The sequence below is a fragment of the Miniopterus schreibersii genome (assembly GCF_964146895.1).
Source record: "Miniopterus schreibersii genome assembly, chromosome: 9".
NCBI lineage: Eukaryota > Metazoa > Chordata > Mammalia > Chiroptera > Miniopteridae > Miniopterus > Miniopterus schreibersii.
Genome location: NC_138118.1, coordinates 1970846 through 1985280, shown reverse-complemented (window position 1 = coordinate 1985280; position 14435 = coordinate 1970846). Strand labels below are relative to the sequence as shown.

At 57.5% G+C, this 14435-nt stretch overlaps 1 protein-coding gene across 2 annotated transcripts in view; it reads left to right on the top strand.

Moving 5' to 3' along the window:
* Positions 1 to 14435, top strand: part of DPP6 (dipeptidyl peptidase like 6) — a gene marked incomplete at its 5' end in the record, with an annotated part of 373544 nt that overhangs the window by 27866 nt on the left and 331243 nt on the right. Inside the window, one exon of one of the 2 annotated variants that reach the window (XM_081148109.1) lies at positions 7675 to 8120. The exons of the other annotated variant lie outside the window; for it this stretch is intronic. Coding sequence (XP_081004235.1) covers positions 8070 to 8120 — 51 coding nt within the window. Of the gene's footprint in view, positions 1 to 7674; positions 8121 to 14435 lie in introns of those variants that run through there. 2 annotated transcript variants of the gene reach the window in all.

Sequence of the window (14435 nt, the reverse complement as noted above, 5' to 3'; positions counted from 1 at the left end):
TTCAGATGCCGAGCCCCGGCCGGTGTGGCTCAGTGGTAAGAGCGTCGGCCTGCACACCGAAGGGCCCAGGGCTGGATTCCCGGTCCAGGGCACGTAGCTGGGTTGCAGGTTCGATCCCCGGCCCCGGCCGGGACGCGTGCAGCAGACAACCAACCGATGTGTCTCTCTCACCTTGATGTTTCTCTCTCCCTCCTCCCTCCCATTGCCTCTAAAAATCAGTGGGGGGAGAATCCTCAGATGAAGATTAATTAAAAAAAAAAATTCAGATGCTGAAACTCTACCCCAAGGGGATGGTATTCGGAGGTGGCCTTTGGGCGAGATGAGGGCTGGGCGAGGCCCTGGGGTGGAGCGGCGCCTGTGGGCCCTGCGCTCTGAGAGTGCGGAGAGCTCGCCTCTGTCCCCTCCCTGGTGGCCCCGAGGACCAGTTGAGGTGTCGGGGGGCTGAAGCCTGGAAGGAACAGCCTCACTGCCAGCGCCTCGACCCTGGACTCCCGGCCTGCGGAGCGGGGGAAATCAGTGCCTCTTGTTTGGAAGCCCCCGCCGTCCGCAGTCCGGGGCCTGTTGTCACAGCGGGGCCACCCGGCCGGACAGCCTTGACCTGACTGTTTATCCCGCTCAGACCGGGACACGCGCCAACCTCGGCTCGGAGCTGGAGCCAGGCGAGGACGCAGGAGGCCGACACGCGGGGGAACCGGGTGCGGGCGGGTGTCAGACCCCCGGGCTCCTTGAGGGACGGCGTCTGGGCCAGGCCGCGACCCGAGTGAGACCCGGAACCTACGTCAGTGTCTGGGCGGACGGGGCAGCAAGTCCAGGGCAGACACACGGCTGCGTCTCCGCTCACCAGGGGAGGGGCCCTTTCCCGGCCCTGCCGTGGGGACGGGGCGCCTGCTGGGGTGGCACCTGTGGGGGTGGCGGGGAGGGGGGTGAGGTCTCACGTTTCCTCCCCAGGTGCCACGAGGCCTCCGGCGCAGCCACCCCCCCCCGGGGCTCCGTCTCTGCTCCCCACCTCCAGCCCCTCCAGCCCAGGATGGGGAGCGGCCCCCCAGGCACTAGCCAAGGGACCGCACTACCCCCGGGTCCCCCCGTCTCGCCTACGCCTGGACACAATGTCCCTTTAGTCAGCTGTCCCCCGTTTCCTGGTGTGAGGGCACCTTGGGCATCCCGCTCGGTGTGTTGTTGTTTTTTTTAATTCTCACCTGAGGATATTTTTTCCATTGCTTTCCAGAGAGGGTGGAAGGGAGGGAGGGAGGGAGAGACATCGATCGGTCGCCTCCCCCATGGGCCCCCTGGGATCGGGCCTGCAGCCGAGATACGTGCCCTTGCCTGGCATCGAACCCGGAGCCCCTGAGTCTGGGGGCCAACCCGCTAACCACTGAGCGAACCAGCCAGGGCAGCGCTGGGCGCTTTCTGTCCCATAACCACCACCCTGGCCCTTGTTTCCGCGGCTTCCAAGCTGTTTGGGGAGCACCCTGCCCTCTCCCCTCCCTTTCTCACCCGGGCACGGCTGACAGTGGAACCTTCGGCGTCAGAAACTCAGGCACAGCTCGCACCCAAACTGGGGGGGGGGGGGGAGATGCATTACTGCTCGGTGCCCACAGTCTCCTGTTTTAATTATGTAGAATATGGTAATTTTTAAAGGCATTACTGAGATGCTTAGTAAGGTAGCAGGTGCCACAAGATTGCATTTTTATTACCCTTCCCCACATCAGACATGGAAATTATGGTCCCTCCAGCGATCGTGCCATTTGCTAACCATTCCCAGTCAGGTCTCACAGATAATCTTTTTTTTTTTTTTTAAATCGTATGCACACAATTAGAAAGCTTTGGGTTAATTAATTTTCCATATTAGAAGAAAAAAATTACATAAATTCAAGGCAATCAGATTATTATTAATAATGATTATCACAAACCATAGATGTAGATTTAACTTATACGCGTAAAAATGGAGCCCTTGCTGTAAAAATACTGAAAATTGTAGTTAATACAATTTGCAGCCTCGGCGTTAAAACTCCGTGCATGGCTGCACTTGGGAAGTCAGACGTACCTGGCTAACGGCTTAATAGAAATAAACGGTAATGGATTCGCCACACATGCCATCATATTCGAGGGCGTCGAGCGCACCCGGAGATGAAGAGCGTTCTGAGAACTACGCTGCCAGGTGAGGTTCGGAAGGAAGGGAGTTTGGGTGACGAATAAATAGGATTTGGGAAGCTAAGGAGCCAGGGCTAGGGTTCAAGAGCAAGGACCTGCCTGAAGCCGGCCGCCACGAGCCGCGTGTCCAACCAGCGAGGGGAGGCGTTGGCTGTACCTGGTCCGTGACCCACGAGGCAGAAAGCCCGCCGCCTGCTCGGGTAACGCGGGTGTCCCCCCGGTATTGAGACGAGGAGACGTGGGCCATGGGAAGGGACTCGGTGGCTGCGTCGGGAAGGATGCTCTTGCCAGTGCATGAAACTGGTGCCATAGGACTATTTAAAAAAAACTGAACTCTAGACAGATGGCATAACCCAAAGGACAGTTTGGTGGCACAATTCTTTAGAGAAAAGGCCCCAAAAGGAAACAACAGTTTTTCCTTCTGGACACACGGGAACAGCTCTGACAGCAAACGTGTGGGGGTTTCGCCCACACCCGTCAACTCTGCGCCTCTTGGACACCAGCTGCCGCCGTGGGCCTGGGGTCAGCACGCGCCCCACGGGGAGGGGCTCGGTCCACGGAGCCAGATGCCCGTGGCCAGCAGTGAGGCAGGTTGTCCACACCTGAGAAGGTGGCTGTGGACCCCAACTTATAGTCAAGTTGGACAGAAGTGTGAATAAAAGAATAGGTTATCATAAGAAAGTCACTTTTTCTCCCCCTATATACTGCGATGATTAATTTTATGAGTCAGCTTGACTGGGCCACAAGGTGTCCAGATATTTGGTCAAACATTATTGTGGGTGTGTCTGGGAGGGTGCTTCCGGAGGAGATTCACATTGGAATGACTAGACCGAGTAAAGCAGATTGCCCTCCTTAATGCGGGTGGGCCTCACCCAATCAGGTGAAGATCTGAACAGAATAAAAAGGCAGAGTAAGGGGGAACTTGTACCTGACTTATCCCAGCTTTGAGCTGGGACATCAGTGTTTTTTTTTCCTGCCTTTGAACTCAAACGACAACACTAGCTCTTCTTGGGTCCCGAGTCTGATGACTTCTGTACGGGAACATTGACTCTCCTGCGGGTCCCAGCCTGCTGACTGCAGATCTTGAGACTTGTCAGCCTGACAAATTCGCATGAGCCAATTCCTTAAACAATATTCCATCCCATTGGTTCTGTTTGTCTGGAGAACGCTAACTAAACACAGCCACCTGACGGTCACTTTTATAAATTCCCCTTGTTAAGTTTCCTTACAGAGGAATTCACTTAGGTAAAGCTAACCTTAAAGTAACAAGGGAAGAGCACTGATAAAATGGAGCGACGAACATGCTCTTGTGTTGTAAAGATCACCTGGTGTCCAATGTGAAACGGAACATTTTTGCCAAAGGCCTCGACTTCGGTCAAAGCGACGTTAATCACAATGGCCTCCGAAGGGAAGCTAATTTAAGGATGGAGCAGAGGGGCGGGCAAAACCAATCGTTTTCCAAAGCTATTGACAGTCGATGGGCATATAAAGAGCTGCGCAGACGAGAAAGGGCTGAAGGGCTTCATCAGCACCAAACCAGTATTACGTGAACTGTTAAAGGGTCTTCTTTAAGAAGGAGATAAAAAATATGAACAATAAAATGGGAATAAATACGTATCTACCAACAATTGAATCTGCGAACAAGATAAAGACAGAAACAGACCCAGACCCAGAGAACTTCTTGTTGTTTGTCAGAGGGAGAGGGGTTGGGGGGCTGGGTGGAAAAGGTGGAGGGACTGAGAAGCACAGATGGGCGGTTACAGAATTGTCCCGGGGATGTGAAGTCCAGCTCAGGACGGCGGTTGAGCGTCGGCCTGGGATCCAGGTGATTGGGGCTCGATTCCCGGTCAGGGCACATGCCCGGGTTGCGGGCCCCATCCATGACTCTCTCATCATGGATGTTTCTCTCTCTCCCTCTCCTTTCGTCTCTCTGAAATCAATAAAGATATATTAAAAAAAAATTAAAAAATAAAGTCCAGCACAGGGGACACAGTCGATAATATTCTGATAACTGGGCGCGGCGCTGGACGGGTGCGGGGCTTATCGGGATGGTCACTGGGGTGTACGCCTGAAACTAAAGACGCATGTCAGCTGTAATTGAAAATAATAAATGATTAAAAATTTTCACCAGCAAAAGCAAAACAAAAGGACCCGACAGCGTTCCCAGCATGCCGCAGGTCAGCGGCGGGGAGAGCGCAGGGCTGGGCGTTCAGAGCCTCGCCCCGAGCCCTGTCGCCCTGCCTCTGCGCCTGCCTTCAGCCCCTGTCACCACTTTTGTGGGCCTGTCTGCCAGCGGCCAGACGGGGACACGGGAACACGGTGGCCCCAGACAAAAATAGATTTGGCCATGGCTGTTGGAGGAGTGCTGCAGAAAACATTCAGCATACGAACGGAGTTATTTATTTAGTCTCACCCGAGGACGTGCTTTTCCATTGCTTGTCAGAGAGAGAGACTGGAAGGGGGAGAGAGAAACGTCGATGTGACAGAGACGCGTTGATTAGTTGCCTCCGGCGTGGGGGCCCGGACTGGGGATGGAACCTGCAACCCAGGTACGTGCCCTTGACCCGGAATCGCACCCGTGACCCTTCGGTGTGCTGGCCAAGGCTCTAACCACTGAGCAACACCTGCCAGGGCTAGAGTTTTGTTTTTTTAAAAAAATATATCTTTATTGATTTCAGAGAGAGGAAAGGAGGGGGAGAGAGAGAGAGAGACATCAATGATGAGAGTCATTGACCGAGCCTGCAACCCGGGCCTGTGCCCTGACCGGGAATCGAGCCCCGATCGCCTGGATCCTAGGTCGACGCTCAACTGTTGAGCCACGCCCGGCCTAGAGTTACTTATTTAGTAAGTTAATGTTTAATCCGTATCATTACACTTTCCGTCTTCAGGGATGAAGGGAACTATAAAGATGACAGGTGAAAAAACTGTTGTCAGGTCCTGTTTTCTTGGCTCTCCCCTCCCTGCTCCATCCCCTGGCGATGGGAGGGGAGGGGCAGGTTTGGGGGAGGCAGTGCTAACTGGCAGGTCCTTGGTGGGTCAGAGGCGGAGTAAGACTCCAGAGGAATCAGTGCCCTCTTCGAGTTACCAACACCGAGCCCAGCTTAAGGCTGTTTAAAAACAGAATGTAAATTGGCAGGGTGTTTGGTCCCCAGGAGGCTGGCATTCAGTCACCTGGACGGGTGGTCTGTGCCGTGTTCATCCCCACGGAAAGGTGGCCGCAAGACCCGACCACGGAAGGAAAGCGCTTCTGAAAGGAAGCGTCCTCTGCCCGCCACGTTTTAAGCAAACCAAACCCACATTCCTTTCTTTCTTTTTTCGAAAATATATTTTTTCCATTGCCTTTCAGAGAGAGGGGGAGAGAGAGAGGGAGGGAAACATCGATGTGAGAGAGGCCCGTGGCTGGCTGCCTCCCGCAGGAGCCCGCAGGCCCAGGAGGAGCCTGCAGCCCAGGGGCCTGCCCTGGACGGTCCGCAGGCCGCAGCCAAACGGCCGCATCCTTTCCAAGCTGCTGCTCAGACTTTCAGCTGTTCACCTGTTTCTTCCACCTACCCCTCCAGACAGATCATTAGTTTACAAGTGTTTTCACCTCTAAACCAACTGCTTGCATGTGCTTATAACATATAAAAATAAAAATATATAAAATATATATATTATGGTATATGTCATACACATACACCATGCATGTGATGTGTAATATAGGCATGCGTGTGGGCGTCGTGGGTAACTGACGTGATTACTGTTGTAATTGCTCCGAGTTTTCTGCTGGGGGCGGGTTCAAAACTGACCTCTTGGGGGCTCCTGCACGTGATTTTTGAGGAATGTGAAAAAATAGGAGGGCTGCTCAAAGCCCTCGCAGCGTTCTCCGCCCGCCACTGTCTCCCAGCGGAGGGTGCGCCGACACACACTCACACACACCCGCACACGCACACACACACACACACCCGCACGCACACACACACACACACCCGCACACGCACACACACACACACACACCCGCACGCACACACACACACACACCCGCACACGCACACACACACACACACACCCGCACGCACACACACACACACACACACCCGCACACACTCACACACACCCGCACACACACACACACACACACACACACCCGCACACGCACACACACACACACACCCGCACGCACACACACACACACACACCCGCACACGCACACACTCACACACACCCGCACACGCACACACACACACACACCCGCACACGCACACACTCACACACACCCGCACACGCACACACTCACACACACCCGCACACGCACACATATACAGACTCACACACACACACACTCAGACTCACACACGAACACACACACATACACACTCAGACTCACACACAAACACACACTCACAAACACACACACATACACACACACGCACACACACTCACACGCACACACACGAACACACACACACACACACTCAGACTCACTCACACAAACACTCACAAACACACACACACACACACACTCAGACTCACACATACACACACTCACACACACACACCCCCTCTCACACACCCTCACACACACACTCAGACTCACACACACTCACCCCCGCGCGCGCATGAACGTCAGTTCTAGCCTGTTGCGCCCCGGCCTCCGGAGCCGGCCGTGGGGAGCGGCCGGGGGGTGCGGGGAGCCGCGCGGGGAGCCCGCCTCCGTCTGCGCATCCAGCCGCCTGGCTCGGTCGGCGCTAGAACTGGACCATCTGCGTGCGCGCTCCCGGGAGCGCGCGCCCACGGGTGATCGGGAGCGAAGCCGCGGTTCGGGGACTGATCAATCCTAGGAGCGCCCAGGGGTGGCGGTCGGGGAGCCCAGGGCGCGGTCTCGGGGCCGCCTGCGGCTGAGTCCGGGAACCGCAGCTGGTCTGCGGCCGCGCGAAGCCCCCGCGGCTCCGGGGCCTTGCCTTCCGCCCGGGGCCGGCGGGGCGGAGGAAGCCGAGGGGAGCGGACCCGCGGGCCCCGAGGCGCCGAGGGGCGTGCGCGGGGAGCCAGGTGCGCCCGGGCCCGAGCTGCCCGCGAGGTGCGGGCGCCGCGCAGCCGCCGCAGCCGCAGATCCCCGTGCAAACCCGGCGCAGCCATGGAGACGCCGCGTGTGCCCCGAGTAACCCGGGACGACGTGTTTACCAGCGGCCCCCGTTGCCCCCGCGGCCTCGCCGCGCCGAGGAGCCCCGCGCCCGGCTCCCCGCCCCCCGGCTCCCCGCCCCTTTGGCGCGATCCAAGTCACCCGCGAGCGTGAGGGGGCGGCTCCGCCGCGGAAATCACCGCCGTGCGTGTTTGTAAAACGCAGCCCACGTGCGCCCGGCGCGCACGGCCCCGCGGGGAGGGGGCGTCCCGCGGAGGGGCTGCTGGCGCGGGGATTCCCAGCTCCCCCCGCACCCTCGGGGATCCCGTAACCTCCTTGCGCCGGAGCCCCTCTGGTCCAGCCCAGCCCGGCCGCGCGCCGCGCGCACGCGCACACCCGCCCCGCCGCCCGCCGCCGCCCCGCCGGCCCCCCCCCCGCAGGACCAGCGCGGGGACCGCGGCGCCCGCCGGAGGAGCTCCCGGGCCGCCGCGCCGCCCGAGTCCCCGCGTGCGCCCCGCGCGCGTCACGCCGCCGTCTCGGGCCGAGCTGAGCGCCTGCGGCGGGAGCCCCGCGGGTCCCGCTTTTGTTCCGAGCGGCCCGCAGCCCACACCCTCCGCCCCGGCTCTTATTTTTCTCTCCCCGCTGCGGCCCCGAGGAGTTGGTTCGCGTCGCCACCCGCCCGGGCGCAGGTGGGCGAGACCCGGGGAGAAGCCTGCGAGGCGCCAACTCCACCCCGCCGCCCGCTCTCTGCCTGGATCCCCCCGAGACAATGGATTAAGTTTCTCTCCCGTGGGCCAGGAGTGCGGTTCAGACGCGGGGCATCATGAAGGAAAAGGCCATGATCAAGACCGCGAAGATGCAGGGAAACATGATGGTGAGTGAGCGGCGGGGCGGGGCGGGGGCCCGCGGACCTGGGGCCGGGCCGCGGTGCGTGGGCGGCGGGGGGTCCGGGTCCTCGCGAGCCCCGGCCCTTCCGCAGTGCCCGAGACCCCGGTGCTGCCCGCAGGGGCGCCCCCCCCTCCCCATCCCCACCCGAGCCCGCCGGCGGCTGCGGGGTTCGGAGCGCCAGGCGTTCATTTTCAAATCGCAACTTGGCGGCTTCGTGGTTCGTGGGCTTCGTGCTTGTGTGGCTGGTGGCTGGTGGCTGGGAGAGGGGTGGGGTGTGCGCGGCGAGGGACGGGGAACTGTCCCAGTTCCGAGCAGACACCCCCCCCCCTCCCCAGGGCTGTGCTTGGGGGGAACGCGCAGAGGGGAGGCCACGGGGCCTGCTGCCCGCGCCCGCCTGGGTCTGAGTCCCCAGAGCCAAGACCTGTTGGGGCGGCTGAGCCTTGGGTTCAGTCGGGGGACACCAGCCCCCTGCTGCCACCGTGGCCACCACCGGGCAGCGCCCTGCACCCTGGATTTGAGAAAGATTAACCACCCCCCGCCCCCCCGCCGCCCCAAGGGTGACGGTGCCAGCGAGCGGAATCATGGCACGCTGTCCCCCGAGGACCGCCGCGCGCCCGGGTGCATCGCAGCCGCGCAACTTTGCTAACTCAGGACCTGGGGCTCCCGCCTCCGCAGCGAGCCCCCCCCCGCGCGCCCCCGGGCTCGCCGCCCCGGCGTCCCCGCGGTCTGGTTCCCCGCGTGGGGCCGCGGGGTCAGGGTGCTGGCACCTCCTGGCGAGGACGCCGAGGTTGCCATCTTGTTCTGTTGAAGGGAGCGTGTGCCTGTGCGTGTTTGTTTGGGTGACGTTTTAACCCCTTCGGTGTTGGCGTAGGATGGTTGGGAGGCGAGGTCCCTGTTTTCCTGTTGCTCCAGGGTACTTTTTTTGTTTTTTTTTTGGGTAAGGGAGGGACCGCGAGACGGGATTCCCCCGGTACTTTTGCAGGTGCAGCTGGAAACGCTGGACTTGTCTCAGGGTCAAGGTCTGGCGTGGTTTCCCGGGTGGGTTGAGTCCGCGTGATGGGCGGGGCGGGGCGGGGTGGGGTGGGGGTGTGTTTGAGAAAACCCAATCAGCGCCCCATTGTGAGGTCTTGCTTTAAACCGAGAGAGACAAGAAATGAAAAATCCATTCGGATTGAACAGGTTCTCGGCGGCCCGAACCACACCCACAGCCAGACACCTGTTGCGGGTGGAGGGTGGAAGGGGCGCCATCTGTTCGGAAGTTGCCTTGTGGCCTGAGGTGCGCGCGGCGCGCTCACCGCAGCCCCGGGAGCGCAGTGACTGTGTCCGGGCCGGTCTGCGGGAGCCCCTCCCCCCAGGCGACACGCCCCCCCCATTTAAGGCCCTTCAGGTCTGCGGGTTCTCTGGCCTAACTGCATCTGGCTCCTCATTTCCCTCCGTGTGGCCAGCGTGCTGCTCAGCCTGAGGTCTGGAAGGAACAGGGCAGACGCCTGTCGGGAGTAGTTTTCCAATTAAATCCCCGCCCGCACCCACACCGCCGCTTTCATCTTACGCCTTGTCATGTGCTAATAAGACCTGCACCTTCAGGACGAGGCAAAAGGCAGGATTCAGATGAACAACAATGGTAATAATGATACATTGTTGACTCATTACCTAAATCTGTTATCTAGTAACTGTTTCTTCTCCAGACTCCGCGGCTCCTGGACGTAGGGGAGTCTTTGTATCCCACCCTTATTAACTACCCCTCTGTGCCTTTGCTTCAGAAAATAGAGGGGAAGCTGGTGCCCTTCCACCCATCTCTGAATACCAGTGTCCCACGTGGCGCCCGCTCCGTGCCCTCCAGTGTGCCCGCTGTTAATAAGCAGAGCTGGAGCCGGTTGAACGAAGCCCAGAGGACCCTGCGGCAACCAGTCATATTTTTTTAGGCTCACCCGGTGGCCTGGGGGAAAAATGAGACGAGTCTTAACTTTGAAGTGTTCCAGCGGTTCCTAAATGGGTAATCATGGCTCTGTAGCCTGGTTTGTACCCTGGTTTGAAATCTCACGCTCCGACGAGGCCCACGCAGCACCCATGGAGCTGCACTGAAGTTATTACGCTGGGACTTGCTGATCCCTCGTCTCTCATCAGCGGCTTGGCGAGGCTCTTGCTAATCACAGCCTCCCGGGGAGGAGGCGGCAGGCGCGCTTCCCTCTCCAAACCTGATTGCAGTTCAGGTGCTGTTTTGCATCCGGGATGAGGCCAGGACCGTTTGCTGCGGTTGCCGACTGTGGAGGGTCGCGCATCTGTCTGCCGGGCAGAGCGTGTGACGTGGGGACTCGGAGACACAAACCACGGCCCCCCCTGCACAGTGCCAGAGGCCGCAGAGCCGTCCAGACTCACGTTTGAGGTTGGATGTTTGAAAGAGGACACTCGGTGCTGCCCAAAGGGCCACAGGAGTGCCACGTCAGGGATAGCCACGCGTGTCCCTGTTTTGTAATCTAGTCTCGTCTCACGTAGGTTCACTTTGTGCGACTGTCTCAGACCTGCGCTTGGTCGTTTGCAAGAGCTGTGCGGCCAGCACCCTGAGTCGTCTGTGCCGTGTCATATTGCCTAGTTGAAAATGAAATTTTATAAAATCTGAAGGGTGTTATTCATCACACACTGGGTTAGAAGCTTATTTCTGGTGACAATTAGATGATTAAGAGAAGGCAAACGTGTTCAGGGCTTGCGCGTCAACCCAGGAACCAAGAGGTTACAGGTTCGAGTCCCAGTCAGGGCACAGGCCCGGGTTGTGGGTCGATCCCCAGCAGGGGGCGGGCAGGAGGCAGCCGATCACTGACTCTCTCTCATCACTGATATTTCTCTCTCTCCCTTTTCCTTCCTCTCTCTGAAATCAGTAAAAACATTAAAAAAAGGGGGGGGGGAGGCAAACCTATCAGTGTGCTATCCGGTCTCCTTTTGGGCAAATAAAGGGAATGACATGGGTGGAATCAGTTCACAAATTGTATTTTAACTCTTAAGAAAAGCCTGTTTCCTAAACTTTATTTCTGATACTGTGAGGATGCCCCGCCCAAGCGGCCCCATTCCTCCGCTGAGATTTTTTTCACTCTCTCACAACAAACATTATTTACAAAGAACTGTATTTTCATAAACTGTTTGAAAACCCGTGGGGGATGACCCGCAGGTTGCCTCCACCCCGGCCTTCCTTCGTCACCAACACCCTGACACCCTGCTGCTTCCTCGCTGTTTCCGAGACGCGCACGCCCCTGCGGCGGGCTCTCCGGTCAATGGGAAATGTTATCCCAGTAGATCCCCTGCTCTGTCCATGGGAGCTTTCCCCAGACACTGAGCTGCTTCATGGAGACTGAAGTTTGGTTAAAAAATGAAAGTCTTGGGGACCTCCCCATGCCTGGGGGACAGAGCCCCCTTCCTCGGTGCGTGTTGGTGGCTCTAAAAGTAGATGGTGGGTACGTGAGGGTGGCGACCAGCGTCATGCCCGAGGAGATTCGGAAGGCAGACCTGGAGGACCAGAGGTGTGCCGGCCTCAGGGATGTCTGAGAACCTCACGGTTGGTTTTCAATAAAAGTTGCACCCTGGGAATTCCCTTTGCGGGGAAAGCTGGGGGTTTTCCTTTATGGTTCTTGGAACCGATTGGAGGCCTTTGGTCACTGGTTGGATGTGTCTGTGAAATTATGAGCCAGGGTCTTTTCAGGTCTGGTCTTTTCCTTTCTGTGTTGGGTAAGATCTGGAAACACGACTCCTGTTGCCTGATACTGGTTGGCACCTACCTGGTGACATAAAAGCCACAGTGTTGTTTCTAAATGAGCATCTTGGCGTTTTTTTTGGGGGGGAGGGGATATGTTCCCAAAATTACTTATCAGGTCTTTTGCGTTTTCACCGCAAGTCACCTGTGTTGTGGTACCTGTGTTGATATCTCCCTGCTTCCTTGCTGTTGAACATCCGTTTACAAAACCGCCAGCCCCCATCTGCACCCTGAAGCCCGGGTGCATTCCACTCGCTTCTCATATAGGAGTTTACAGGACCAGGAAGATTTTAAATTAATTGCTAATAAAGTACAGGTATCCCCAAAATGTACACGCACTTTAACAGCTGATAGCTCACTTAACTTTCACTCCTTTTCAGGTTTAATTGATTTGAAATAATGGGTGAAGCCAGACTAAGCTTGGAACAGAGGAAATTTATCCTAAAGGGCCACTAGACTTTTCCTTATGGGGATACGTAAAAGATAAAGTTTATGTACAAAACCCACAACCATCGACAAATTGAGGGCCCACAAATACCAAACGAAATGGTCCCTGAGGTTTGCGATTCCACTGCTTTGAGTTATCAGCAGAGCCTGGGCCAGAACGGTCATCGGCTTGAAAATGGGTTGACAAAAAAATTACTCATTTTTGTAGATTCTTTTAAATTTTGAAAATGAAACACTGACTTTATAATCATTCAAAGTGAATGCACATTTGGGGGGACATCCTGTATATACAAAATTGCTAAAATCTCCTGGAGAAAGTTCTCAAAGCTGGAAAGGGGTGCTCAGCCCGGGTGTCCTAAGATGCCTTACCTAGCACGTTGGGGCACAGGACTGTCCTGCTTCCCTGGAGTTCCCTGCAGGTCCTGAGTCCTGCGTCAGGGGGTCTTCGTGTCCAGACAGAGAAATGCACGAAGCTGCCCTTTTCTGGACCAGAGCCGCTTCCCCCTTTCTATGGCCTGTCCTGGGTGCTAAGAACATTACTTCAGACTTTTCCAGCAGGCGTGCAGATGGGTGAGTGTGTTACATGGACGGACAGGTGCTTGTTTCTGTGCCACGACCACAGTCTTGTGAGGAAGGTCAGTGTTTGTGTATTTTTTAAAAATATATGTCTTTATTGATTTCAGAGAGAGGAAGGGAGAGGGAGAGAGAAACATCAATGATGAGAGTCACTGATCGGCTGCCTCCTGCACGCCCCCGACTCGGGATCGAGCCCACAACCCAGGCATGTGCCCTGCCCGGGAATCGAACCCTGACCTCCTGGATCCTAGGTCGACGCTCAACCGCTGAGCCACATCGGCCAGGCAAGAGGTCCATGATTTCAGTTGCAAGTTTCCTTCTTTATTTCAAGAACTCCTTTAGGTTTGAAAGTATCAGGTGACCCAAGAGAGAATTACACACATGGGGTACTTTCCACTTAGGCTACAATAAAATCAAACCTGACATTCAATCTAATGGTTATGTGTTGGCTTTTCCCCCGACACCACCGAGCAGTCCTCCCACGCCAGCTGGGTGTCCTCCAGTTCCGCTCAGCTCCCACACTGTCTACCAGAGGCGCGGGCAGAGCCCACAGGTTAGGGGCTCAGTCCCACCACGCTGCCCCCCGCAGGTGCCAGTCTGGAGTCGGGGTGCTCTGTGCGTCTGAAGGATCGGCCAGGCCCAGAGGTTTGCACGACTCCTCGGGTTCGGTGACTTTGCTGGAGAGCCTGGCCGGCCTCGGGAGGCCACGTGCTAGGTTACAGGCTTATTCCGAAGGATTTAAAGGAGATGAGTGAGCAGCCAGGCGAAAAGACCGGGAGGGCGAAGTCCCAGAGAGCACTGGACACAGGAGCCAGTTTTAGTTGATGAGTTTGACTGACAGGGCCGCTTGTTAGTACTCGGGAGAAAGCGAGTCCCGGCCCTCGTGGGGCCCATATGCGTGAGGGGCTGAGAGCCCGGAGGTGGCCGGAGCCCTCCTTTGTCACCGGGGCTTCCTGTGAGGGTGGGGCGGCTGCCATCCGAGGGGGGAGGCCCAACCCCCGGAGACAGTGGGTCTTGGCGATGGTTGGGTGATAGAACCATCGGGGAGGTTTGGAGATACCCAGGGGCACCGGGTGACCTCTGGGCAGGCAAGGTTGAGAACGGTTGGCTGAGGCAGGGGTTTGCGTCCTTGTTGCATGTTTAAGTCACTGGGGGGCCTGGCCCGCGTGGCTCAGTGGTTGGGTGTCAACCCATGAACCAGGAGGTCACAGTCTGATTCCCGGTCCGGGCGCGTGCCCGGGTCGCAGGCTCGATCCCCAGCAGGGGGCGTGTGGGGCACAGCCGTCCAATGACTCCCTCTCATCATTGATGTTTTTCTCTCTGAAATCAATAAAAACATATTTAAAAAGATAAAATAAATCACGGGGGAGCTTTAGTGACTTCTGAAGGCAAGCTTCGGGCCGTGGGCACCACACACCCCGACGCACAGACACAGGCGCACGCGTGACAGGCCCGCCCGTGTGCACGGCACCCCGCCTGGTCCCCGCACCACAGCCCGCGTGTTCACTGAGGATGCATCCGCTCTGCAGCCAGGAAGGG